At 47.8% G+C, this 12,724-nt stretch overlaps 2 protein-coding genes across 2 annotated transcripts in view; one reads left to right on the top strand and one right to left on the bottom strand.

Moving 5' to 3' along the window:
* Positions 1-12,724, bottom strand: part of Rab37 (RAB37, member RAS oncogene family) — a 68,933-nt gene that overhangs the window by 20,214 nt on the left and 35,995 nt on the right. The window lies entirely within an intron of this gene.
* Cd300lf (CD300 molecule like family member f) overlaps positions 7,216-12,724 on the top strand; it is a 15,873-nt gene continuing 10,364 nt past the window's right edge. The window contains exon 1 of the mRNA XM_026780906.1: positions 7,216-7,281. Coding sequence (XP_026636707.1) covers positions 7,239-7,281 — 43 coding nt within the window. The 5' untranslated portion in view covers positions 7,216-7,238. The remainder of the gene's footprint in view (positions 7,282-12,724) is intronic.

The following is a 12,724-nucleotide window of genomic DNA, read 5'->3' as shown; positions in this document are numbered from 1 at the left end:
AAAGGTGCTTAAAGGGTCGTGTCTGAGAAAGGGCACAGGACAGAGAAGAAGCGGGGAGGGGGCAAGCCCAGGTCAGATAGCCAGCAGTGCATTCAAGCCTTACATTTAGTTTTACCTTCCTGGGTGTCAAGACAAAATGGGGAACTGCGGGTTTCTGTGGCATTTGTGTGACAAAGCCTATTTGACCGATGACCGTTCTCTCCAGACGTGTGACACTAAGAGTCATCAGTGACAAAATGAGCACCACCTTTTTTTGCGGGCGAGGCGAAGATTTTTTTGCTAATGCTGGAGCCCCACAGTAAACTCCAGTGCTGCGGAGGCCTGCCCGAGCCCTGGACCACCACTGAGTGTTGCTCTTCTTTGTGTAAACCACTCAGCGGGAATATTGAGAAACTGGGTGATGGGTGGCCAGCCCTCTTTGCTCCTGAAGTGTCTTTATACGAGTTCCTTAAGCAGACAAGAAGTTCAGGTGCCAACAAGATCACTTTGTCTGGGGTTGGGGCTGTGGCTCAGTGGCAAGGTGCTCGCCTTTCCCTTTTCTTTGTCACGGGGAGGAATCTTCTGTGACTCACACTTGGATGCGGCTGACTTGAAGTCTGGTACTTCGGGTGGTCTTCAGCTGTGTAATTAGAAGACTATAAAAGCAAAGCTGGTTTCCTTGGGGAAAAGGAAGTTTTACTTTGAGGCTGTAGCCTATTGGACTAGGTGGGATGGTGCATCCCTCTAATGCCAGCCCTGAAAGACTAGCACAGGAGGATTGCAAGTCGGAGGCCAGACTGGAGCCATACAGCGAATCAGAGTCCAAGGAGGGCTGCAATGTGACCCTGTCAAACAAACAAACAGAAACAAACACACAGACACCTGCAGCCTCAGCTCTCGCCCGAGAATGTCCAGGCTTTGAAGGCTTCCACCATTTTGGACTTTGAACTAACCAGACTCTAAAATCATGTAAGCCAGTTTCTTAGAACAAACTCCTGAACGAGGTTTAATCCTTCTTGTCAACTTGACTGAACTGAAGCACCCGGCACTCCTAAAGGACATGCATGCCTGGCTGTGCCCGTGAGGGAATTTCCAGAGAGGATTAACTGAGCTTGGAAGACCTACTCCAAATGTAGGCTGCACACCCCCTGGGTTAGAACCCAGATGGAATGGAAGGGAACCTGGAGAAATCCAGGTGGATTCTGGGATTCCCCAGATTCTGCTTCCTGGGTGGCCATGTAGTGATCAGAGTTCCTCTGTTTCACGTGTTTCTCACGTTTTCCCTCCAGGTTCTGCCCAAGAACGTGGGACCAAGTGGCCATGACCTCAACTTTCCCACGCCATTAGCCAAATAATCCCTTCTTCCCTTAAGTTGTCCAGGCAGTTTGGGCACAGTAATGAAGAGCTAGCTAATACACTGTTTGTGCAGTGCTAGAGGAGTCTGGCAGATGACTTCATGTCCAGTAGCTTGAGAATGCTTGACACCGGCTTGGGTTTAGTGAGTGGACTTCCATAGTGGGAACAACCAGACTTCTGGAGAGCAATTGACAGTATCAACGTTACCGATGCGAATTCTTTTGGCTCTCCTTGCAGAAGTGTACCAAGGTATGTGTGATAAAGGGGCTTCAGGAAATGTTCGTTAGAACCAATGACTCAACAAACAGGTATCAAGGAAACAAACTGTAGACGATGTGTAGTAGAGATGTGGGGATGAAGAAGATGGGCCACGGAGGTGTTCAGTGGGCAAAACCGCTTGCTGTGTGTGTTAGTAACTTTTCTATGGCTGTGAGAAAAAGTGACTTCTAGAAGGGAGGGTTTATCGGGGCTTTTGTGGTTCCAGAGGCTAAGAGGCCATCATGGCAGGATAGAGGTGTGGCTATGACCAATCCTTGTGTCCTCCACAGAGCATCTCGGGGCCAGGCATCCTCTCCATCATGCAACACAGCTCACAGTGCCTTAGACTGCTGAAGCCAGACATTAGTGTTTCCCTTTCTGATGCTGCTTCTTTCATAGGATGGTTTTTCTCATGACAGACAATAGCATGTTGGGTGGTGTGAGCTTTGTATCTGCTGTGGGACAATGGTCTTGCACCCTCTAAAGATTTGTCAGTTGCATTGGTTTAATAGAATGCTGATTGGCCAGCAGCCAGGCAGGAAATATAGGTGGGGTGATGTGGGAGTCCGCTCTGTATGCTGTGATTACCATTAATGAATAAAGAAGCTGCTTTGGACCTATAGCAGGGCAGAACTTAGGTAGACGGGGAAAACTAAGCTGAATGCTGGGAGAGAGGAAGCAGAGTGAGGGAGAAGCCATGTAGCACCACCAGAGACAGGCGCTGGATGGAACTTTAGCTGGTAAGCCACTGCCATGTGGAGATGCACAGATTAATGGAGATGGATTAAATTAATACGTAAGAGTTAGACAATAAGAAGCTAGAGTTAATGGGCCAAGCAGTGATCTAATTAATACAGTTTCTGTGTGATTATTTCGGTTCTGGGCAGCCAGGACAAACAAGTGGCCTCCTTCTAATAGTGGGGTGACCAGAAACAGGAGAATTCTGGGAAGAGGAAAGGCTCAGTCTGCAATCGTCACCCAGACACAGAGGAAGCAAGATAAGGATGCCTCACTGATAAAAGATACCAAGCCATGAGGCTAAACAGACAAGAATTATGGGCTAATTTAAGATATAAGAGTTAATAAGGAGCCTGAGATAATAGGCCAACTAATTCATAATTAATGTAGGTCTCTGTGTGTTTCTTTGACTGAACATCTGCAGAACTGGATGGGACAGAAGCCTCTGTCAACAGACATCAGTTTGCTGGTCTGAGTTCTGGGACAGACCATGCATTTCTGTAGGAAGACATTAGGTGAGTGAGATATAAACCTCAATACTAACAATGATCTCTCCTGGTGACGAGATTAGGGGCAATTAAATTCTTCCTGTCGTCTCCTCTATTTCCTAAAATGAGTGTATTACTTTAGTAAGTAAATGTGCTATTTTAAAGTTTTTGTTTTATTTTTAATTACATGTGTATGTGTGCCTGCTTGTGGGTATGTGCACATGTGTGTGCACCTGCATGTGGAAGCCAGAAGAGGGTGTTACATCTCCTGGAAATGGAGTTACAGATGGTTGCCCAGTCTGTGCTCTTAAACGTGAGTCATCTAGGCAAAGGTACTATTTTCAGCTAGAAGCTGCAAGAGCTCCCCAGTTCCCAGGCTGGCTGTGATCCGAACAGCATTAAGAAGACAGTGAGGAGGGAGCTGCAGGAAGGGAGGCAGGAGGAGCCAGGTGCAAGCGCTGTGAGGGAGACAGATGGGATTGCATAGGACTCAGGGACAGCTACAGGCCGGCCGTAGAGCAGAAGCACAGGTTCGCATTTCTCTAACAGTACTATAACGCGGCAGAGAACTGCTCCAAACTCAAGGGCACAATCCGAGTCAGAACTTGGTCTTGGTGACCATACCGCCCTCACCTGGGCTCCCTGGCACGTCTAGGGTCTGCTGGCTGGTGGCCAGAGCAGCTCAGCTCTTCTCTCTTTGTCTCTGGTGCCTACCCGGCAGGCCAGCAGATTCCTGGCAGAAGCAGGAAGTGCAGGAGGAAATATGGGGCCCTAAGCTAGGAGTGGGGCTCCACACATCCCTCTTTGCTGTATTCAGAGCAGGCAGAACAGGTCACAAGTCTGCCATGGGCTCAAGGGGAAGCAGACCCTCTCTTTAGAGAGGAAAGCTCTGAGGTAAGGAGATGTGAATCCAAGGGAAGAATAACTACAGAGCCTGAAGCTGCCGCAATCAATGCTGGGACCCCCTGAAGGAAAAGGTTTCCAGTATGAATAATAAATTTGGCATGGGGACTTGAAAGGAGCCCCATCCAGTGAGGGGTGTGACAACTGAGCTCCACTGGTTACAAGACAAAGCTCTAGAAGCTCTGCTGCCTGCAGCTGAGGAAGGGAGCAGGAGGGTAAAGAGCCCTAGATGTGGTGGCAGGATCAGCATTCAGGGGACATGTCCCAGACAGGATGGCTGACAGTCACTTCTAGTCACTGAGAGACTTAATTCTGTGGGTTATTATTATAGTGTGTGTGTGTGTGAGAGAGAGAGAGAGACTGCCACATGCGCGTGCCCGTGAAGGCTAGCAGAGAGCATCAGACCTCCTGGAGCTGGAGTAACAGATGGTTGTGAGTGTTTGACCTGGACACTGGGAACCAAACTCAGGTCTTCTGGAAGAGCACCATGCTCTTTTGACTACCGAACCATTTCTCTGGACCCTATTTTTAATTTTGTATATGTGTCTATGCCTGGGTATGGGTATTGCATGTGAGTGCAGGTGCCCATGACGGCCAGAAGAGGGCGTAAGATTTTCCGTCAAGTTGTAGTTCCAGATAGCTGTGAGCTACCTAATGTAGGCGCAGGGAACTGAACCTGGGTCCTCTGCGAGAGCAGTATGCAGTTTTAACTGCTCAACTATCTTTCTAGCATCTCCACCTGACTTAGCCTTTGGTTATTAGCTTCCATAGTACACTTTTCCTTTTAAAGTTATTTTTACTTATTTGTTTGTTTGTTTGTTTGGTGCATCGTGGGAGGAAGTGGGACAGTGTGTGTTTGCCACAGCGTGTGTGTGCTGGTCATAAGATAGTCTGCAGGAATCAGGCTGTCTCCTACCACTGTGTGGGTCTTAGGAACTGAGCTCAAGTCATCAGGCTTGGTGGCAAGTGCCTTCACTCACTGGACCCCCTGGCCGGCTCTGCAGTGCCCTTCTGTTGGAACTTCTGGAGTGGGGTAGATGCAGTCTAGACCCAGAGCCTTATGCGAATGACAAGCTCTCCACCACTAAGGAACTGCCCTCTCAGTCGGGGCGCTTCCCTACAGGAGTGGGGTGAGTCCCCAAAAAATCATGTGTAGTTTTCAAGTCCAAAAGGGTCAAGAGGGCAAATGTGTGTCCTTATATCCGGAAGAACCCTATGGACAGCACACAAATGCACAGGAACACGTAGGTATATACACATATGCACAGATATACAGACAAGACACATGTATACACAGCTCCCTCCACAGGAAATAATACATACAATGTGTGAGTGTGTGTGTGTGTGTGTGTGTGTGTGTGTGTGCATACACGTGAACATATTTTTTCTTTTTTTTAAAAAACTTCTTTATTTCATGCACATTGGTATAACGATGTTAGATTCTCTTGAATTGGAGCTACAGACAGCTGTGAGCTGCCATGTGGGTGCTGGGAATTGAACCCTGGTCCTCTGGAGGAGCAGTCAGTGCTCTTAACCACTGAGCCATCTCACCAGCCCCTATTTTTTTTTCTTTCTTTTGGTTTTTGAGACAGGGTTCCTCTGTGTAACAGCCTTAGCTGTCCTGGAACTAGCCCTGTAGACCAGGCTGGCCTCAAACTCACAGAGATCTACCTGCCTCTGCTTCCCAAGTGCTGGGATTAAAAGCGTGCACCACCACTGCCCAGCTTTATCCTTTGTTTTTTGAATGCACATTTTGTAAACATAGTGCCTTAGGGAAGGGAGATTTTCAATTTTCCATTCTATAGAAACCCACGTCTAGCCTGGAACTTACTAGGTGGTTGAGGCTGGCCTTGAACTCCTGATCCTCAGGTGTGCAGCACCACAAATATTTTCAATGCCCTGTTTCACCAGTGGGGATATGGCAGCCTGGGAGGTAACTGAGTTATGCCGAAATCAATGGCCAAGACAGGGTCTGGGCCTCTAATAGATCTTTTAGGACACGGGGCTCCCGAATACCCTGACTCTCTCAGAATCCACAGAGCTCCTTTCTTTTAAGGGGTAGTCCCTCCTCGTCACTCACAACCTTTTGGATAAGTCAGTGTTCTTGATTCAAAGGTTCACCCTCCATCTTGGATGGATCAATCTGAGAGAACTAGAATCAGAGGGTCTGGTCATAGGCTCCTGACAGACAGCTTTTTTTTTTCTTCCTCGGCCCAAGAAAGGAAAAGTTGCTCCTGTACCCTCCATGAGCCCACCCCTTGGTTTTCAGGGCATCCCTGGCCTGATGATCACGTCCTTTAAAGTCACCCCCTATGCTTTGCAGAGGACATCTCCCTCCGCATATCTGAGCAGTGCCCTAGGCAGAGACCTGCTCCATCAATAATATCCACTGAGCCCATGTTGACTTTGCTTTACGGTCTAGGAACATGTAAAGTAAGTGGCCATCTCTGGCCACATCCTGGAAAGGCTGTGGCTTATCAGCGGCTAGAGTTTTCAGTGTAAACAACCTTCCTACAAGCCTCCTATAGCCTGGCTAGCATGACCAGGGCTTGAGGACACTGTGAAGCTAAGGTGTCACAGGGTGTGTGTGACACCTACCAAAAGAGACTTCTCTCTAAGGGCTTTCTGGAAAGAGGTGTGTGTGAGAGACCTCAAGGCTGGCCTTTGTTCCCTTTGGATTTGGACGAATGGATACTTGGAAGAGGGTGTGGGAGCGAGGCTTAGGAGTTATGACTAGCAAACTGCTTTCTTTGGGGGGTGGGGTAGCCACAGGGTGTTCACTAAACTTCTGGGGAATTGGGTTAACCAGTAGGCTGGAGCAGATCAGCCAGCGTGTTCTCAAAGCAGAAGCCCGCCCCCCTCCACGACTCTGGGTTGGTAGACTCCTGTTTTATACATCCGAATTACCTGAGGCCTTCTCTTTGCAATTTTGTAGGGGTTCGGGTGCTGCGGACCAAACTCAGGGCCTTGCTTAGGCTAAGCAGGAGCTCTGCTACTGAACCATACCCTCTTCCCTTTTTTTAGACAGATGCTGTTACAAAGCCCCGGCTAGCCTTCAATTTACTATGTAGCTCGGGTTCTTATCAAACTTTCAGCTCCCCTTTCCCCCGTTTCTGTCCCTTGAGTTCTGGACCTACAGCTGTGCCCCAACACCCCTGATGAAGCTGGGTTCTCCATTCCAGTGAATGTTCTAGAATCTCTCTGCCGATACCCTTCAGTCTTCTGGGCTCGAATCACGGGATCTGTAGATACAGAGCAGAAGGCCCCCGGTTCTCTTCTCAGAGACGTCGCTCTGGCTCTGGGCAGGGTGGTGTTTCTCAAAACCGACGTCTTGCATTATATTTCACTCGCTCTACCTCGTTCCTCTTTTGGTTTTATTCACCAGTGGGAAGTGGCTGAAGGAGGAAGTGCCAGGGAGAGTGAGGGAAATCGGAGTACCCAGGAGACGCAGGAGCGGAGCATGTAGCCTGTGCTCGCAGACAGGCTCCACCAAGGAAGGCAGAGGGGTGTGAGAAGATGCACCTGGCGCTGCTGGTCCTCGTCCTCTCCTGGATCTCAGGTGAGCTCGCAGATTCCTGTGAATACTTCAGCAACTAGGGGAAGCGTTTCTCTCGGGAACCAGGGAGCCCAGCTAGAAGGGGTCATTCACATACAGCCCCGTTGTTGTGGGGGCCTTCGTGGCAGAAACACTGAGCGCTTAAACCCAGTCCTAGGCACAGTTCCAGACCACCGCGGGGTTGACCATATTTAAGGCAGACACCCGGATGGGCCCCCCTGGTCTTGGAAAGACGCAGAGCCCTGATTGCTGAGGAGAACCCACGAGGGGTTTGGGCTGTCATCTTGTGACCGTGCTCCTTCAAGGGAAGGCTGTGGGGAAGAAGTGAGTGTGGGAGTAGGGGCCTGAGGGAGGGAAAGAAGGGATCCGATATACAAAACAGATGGAGGGGTGGTTGACGGTGGCTGGGACAGAAGAAAACAGCAGAAATGGTGGAGGGCCTGAAAAAGGTGAAGAGGAGGCAGGAGACAAGGCCAAGGGAGGGCTGGTAGCAACTTTCTGGTGTATTTCTTGTGTTTTGTAATGGGGGCCGGTCCCTATGTAGCCAAGGCTGGCCCTCTAACTAGTGATCCTCCTGCCTCAGCCTCTGTCTCCAAAAAAAAAATTTCATTATGATTAATAACAGTAGCAAACAGAATTAGGGTGCAGAAGGGGGTTTTCTTATGTTGGGGTTATAGGCTGCGCCATCACTCTTGGTTTGATGAAGCTCTAAGTGGATGGATACAGTTTTGATTTCAAACAAAGAGAATTTTCTGTTGAACACAGTGATACAGTTCTAGGTGTGGTGGCGCATGCCTTTAATCCCAGAACTCGGGAGGCAGAGGCAGACAGATCTCTGTGAGTTCGAGGCCAGCCTGGTTTGCATACCAACTCCAGGCTAGTTAGGGTTGTACCATGAGAGTCCATCTTGTAATAAATCACACAAAATAATGGGTTCATCGTGTCATTTTTTTTCATGTGTGTATATCAGGTACTTGGACCACGGTTTTCTCTTGTCTTCTCTTCCATTTCTGCTGATTCCCCTCCCTTTCTAAACAGCCCCTTCCACTTTCATGTCTATTTAGTTTAAAAAAAGTCTAGATTTTTGCATATGAGGGGAAACATGTGTTATGTGTCTTTTTGATCTGGCTTATTATTTTTAACATGCTGATTGCCAGTTAAATGAATTTTCTTGCCGACATAATCATGTATATATTTATCCATTCACCTGTCAATGGACTTTGGTCCATGGCTTGGTTGTTTGGCTAATGCTGCAGTATAAATAGATTTACAGTTGCTCAACCTGTGGGTTGCGACCCTGCTGACCAACCTCTATCTCCAAAAGTATTCACATTATGATTCATAAGAGTAGCAACATTACAGTTATGAAGTAGCAACAAAGATAATTTTATGGTTGGGAGTTACCACACCATGAGAAACTGTGTTAAAGGGTCCGCAGTCTTAGGAAGGTTGAGAACCACTGCTCTAGCACATGCAGACCACAGAAGGGGTTTTCTTGTTTTATCGTCTGGTGGTTTCCACTGTACCATTGGGATGCTCCTCTTGGTTTGAAATAGTATCAGCAAAAGGCTTTCAATTTTATACCCCTACTGCAGGCATTTTCCAGGACTCTAGAATCTTACAGCTAAGCGCGTCCTCAGCTTTTGTATTTAGATATTGACATTTCAAATGTGGGGGCTGGAGAGATGGCCCAGCAGTTAAGAAGGCTTGTTTCTTTTTCAGAGGAGCCACGTTCGAGACCTAGCACCCCGTATTGGGTTTCTCACAACTGCCTGTAACTCCAGCTCCAGGGGATCTGATGCCCTTTTTTGGATTCTGTGGGAACTTACAGTCATATGCACATACCCATAAACCCATACTCACACACATATGCACATAAAAAAAGAAAGAAATCCAGGCAAAGTAAGACCCCGACTTAAAGAGAAAGAAGAAAGAAAGGAAGAAAGAAAGATTTTAAACAGTTTGATCAAATCTTCCCAGATCCCTGTCTTCCCTGAGCTTTCTTGTCTTAGTGTTTGGCAATTCCATATTTTCTTAGTACTCAGGCCAAATCTGGGGGCATCCGTCTCCAGTGACCTCCTCCCCGACTTTGAATTAAAATCCTAAATCCTTGCAGATGGCTTACTAGGTACTCACTACCTGATTCCTTTCTACATAGCATCCCCGGTCCCCCCTTTTCTCCCTTGCGGCCTTGCCTGGTTCAGCTCCCTTCCCCACATGGCTTTGAACATACTAGGTTTGCTTGGTCTCAGAGTTTTCTGTCCTGTTTGCTCTGAGTGCTCTTCCCTAGGTCCCAGGCTCATCACTTCCTCCCTGTCTTCATTTCTCATCATTATCTTCACTGGGGAAATTAAATAAATTAATTAAAACTGCAGTTCCTCTGGGGTCTGGCCCACTCCACTTAGGAGGCACAGACAAAGGGGTGGAGCTCTAGATCATCCTTACCTACAGAGTCCAAGACTTGAATAGGCGAGACTCTGCCTCAAAAGGAAAGCACACGCCGGGCGGTGGTGGTGCACGCCTTTAATCCCAGCACTTGGGAGGCAGAGGCAGGCGGATCTCTGTGAGTTCGAGACCAGCCTGGTCTACAAGAGCTAGTTCCAGGACAGGCTCCAAAGCCACAGAGAAACCCTGTCTCGAAAAACCAAAAAAAAAAAAAAAAAAAAAAAAAAAAAAAAAAAAAAAAACAAAAAACAAAAACCAAAAGGAAAGCACACGCAAACAAACCGAGTCCGTGCCTTCCTCCCACATCTTAGTAGAATGGAAGCTCCCAGAAGGCAGAGACCTTTGTCCCTAAAGCCATAGTGGGTGCGACTTAGGCAAATAGCAAGCAGGAGCTGCAGGAATGAATGTGTCCGTTAGAGTAGCTGTTTTTAACATTGCTCTTCCCGACTGTCTGCCTTTCTAGAACAGAACAACTAAGATGATTACCTTTCCTTTAAAGATTTTACTTACTGTGAGGTGTGTGCAGTGTGTGTGCATGTGTGTGTGTGAGAGAGAGAGTGCACACATGTGTGCAGATGCCAGAGGAGGCCAGAAGAGGGTATTGGATCCCCTGGAGCTGGAGTTATAGGCCATTGTGAGCTGTCTGATGTGGGTGCTCAGAACTGAACTTGGGTCCTTTGCAAGAGCAATGCGTGCTCTTAGTCTCCGAGTCATCTCTCCAGCTCCCAAGATTGTTACACATAACTGCAGTGGGTGTATATATAGTTGATGGACATGTGCAATGGCTCTGGAAAGCAATTTGATGGCTCTTCAGAATGTTAGCTATGGCATAGTCACATGACCGAAGTGAACTGCAAACACACACCCGTGTAAAAGCTAAGAATACAAATGGACATGAGGCTGGGCGGTGGTGGCGCACACCTTTAACCCTGCACTCAGGAGGCAGAGGCAGGCAGATCTCTGTGAGTTCAAGGCCAGCCTAGTCTACAAGAGCTAGTTCCAGGACAGGAACCAAAGCTACAGAGAAACCCTGTCTCGAAAAAACAAAAAAAAAGAGGACATTATAATAATATTAATAATCCCTAAAAGGTAAGAATGATCTAAACGTCTGACCCATTTTGATTGATGCTTCAATGAACACTGCACACCCACACCGTAGGACATTACTGCGTTAAAACCAGACTGAAGTGTTAGTGACACAGGCTACGGTATGTATGGATCTCAAACGCGCAATGAGGCAGGAAGAAGCCAGCTACCACCGTATACTGTGTGATGTGCTTCATATGAAATGTGCAGATAGGTGAGTCCATAGGGCCAGGAAGGGGATCAGGGTTAGCGGCGAGAGGGCTGCGAGACAGGCACCCAGCAAGGCAGCTGTCAGGGTGTGAGACAGCTCTTCATGCCAGCAGAAGAAAAGGAAGTTCTCAGGCTGGGGAGATGGCTTAGGGGTTAAGAGCACTGACTGCTCTTAGAGAGGATCCAGGTCCAGTTCCAGGGGACCTGACACCCTATGTCACCAATGCACATAAAATACAATTAAATAAATTATTGTAAAAAGAGAAGAAGTTCTGGAGTTAGACAGCAGAGACGGTCATAAAGCTGTGGATATCCTAAAAACCATCGGGCTGGGTGTGTCACTGTGTGTGAACTATATCAGTTTTAAAGGCAGAACAAGACAGATCTCAGCTTTAAATGTGCAGCAGTCCGACAAACAGTCCAACACCTTCCTCCAGGCTGGGAGGATTGAACCCAGGACCTCACATATGCCAAGCAAGCACTCTAACAACCAAGTTTTATACTCAGTCCCCGTGTTCTTGCTTCTTATGAGTCAAGGTTTCCCTACGTAGTCCAGGCTGGCCTTGAACTTACTGCATAGTTCACACTGGCTTCTAGAAGTGCTAAGATTACAGGCATGTACTACCATGCCTGGAGCATGGGTCTTTGTTGTTTTTTACATTTATTTGTGTTTATGTGTGTATGGTGGTGGTGTGTGGAGTGTTGTGTGTATGTGTGCGTGTGTGTTGGGGGGCATTTGTGTGAGTGGTTGTGGATGTGGAGTCAGAGGACAACTTTCAGGAGTCTGTTCTTCCTTCTACCATGTGGGTCCTAGGGATAAAGCCAGGTCATCAGGCTTGAGGGCAAGAGCCTTTACCCACTGAGCCATCTTACTAAGGTGGGAACACAACATGTATCTTCAGAAGAAATCCCTCTCACTTGTGACACTGCAAGGCAGGAAGGACAGTGTGGACACAGCATGGGGTGGACACAGGTCAAAGGAGCAGATGGAAAAATCCATCTGGAACTCACAAGTGAGAGGCTGTCTCTAAGAATAAGGCAGAGGGGTTAGAGCTCTTAAGAGTACTTGTTCTTGCAGAGGGCTCATTTCCCAGCAGCCATGCAATGACACACACCATCTGTAACTCCAGTTCCAGCAGACCTGACACCCTCTCCTGGCCTCTGAAGGTACCAGGCATTCATGCGGTAAACAGACATAAAGGCAGGCAAAACATTCATACATATAAAATAAAAATCAATTAAAAAAGAATAAGGCAGAGAATGATAAAACAAGACACTCATGCTTTCCTCTGCTGTGTGCACATTAACTCAGGCTCGTGCATTAAACATACATGTGACCCCACCTATATACCATAGTGCACACGCATATGCAGTTATGTTTGGTATAAAGAAGTGAGGTAGAGTAAGTGGTTTTTGACTCAATCCCATTATGTAGCCCAGGCTAGCTTTAAATTCATGATCCTCCTCCTTCAGCTTCTTGACTGCTGGGATTAGGTGTATGTAGCACCACACTAGGTAACACCAAACTTGTCAGTGCCACACCTGGCAGCTTCACACTGGGCAACACCACACCTGGCAGCGCCACACCGGGCAGTGCCACATCTGACAGTACCACACCTGGCAACACTACACCTGGCAATACCACACCTAGCAGCACCACACCTAGAAGCACCACACCTGACAGCATATCTGGTAGCACCACACC

This window comes from Microtus ochrogaster, chromosome 7 (assembly GCF_000317375.1).
Source record: "Microtus ochrogaster isolate Prairie Vole_2 chromosome 7, MicOch1.0, whole genome shotgun sequence".
Taxonomy (NCBI): Eukaryota; Metazoa; Chordata; class Mammalia; order Rodentia; family Cricetidae; genus Microtus; species Microtus ochrogaster.
This window is presented reverse-complemented; position numbering and strand designations above follow the sequence as displayed.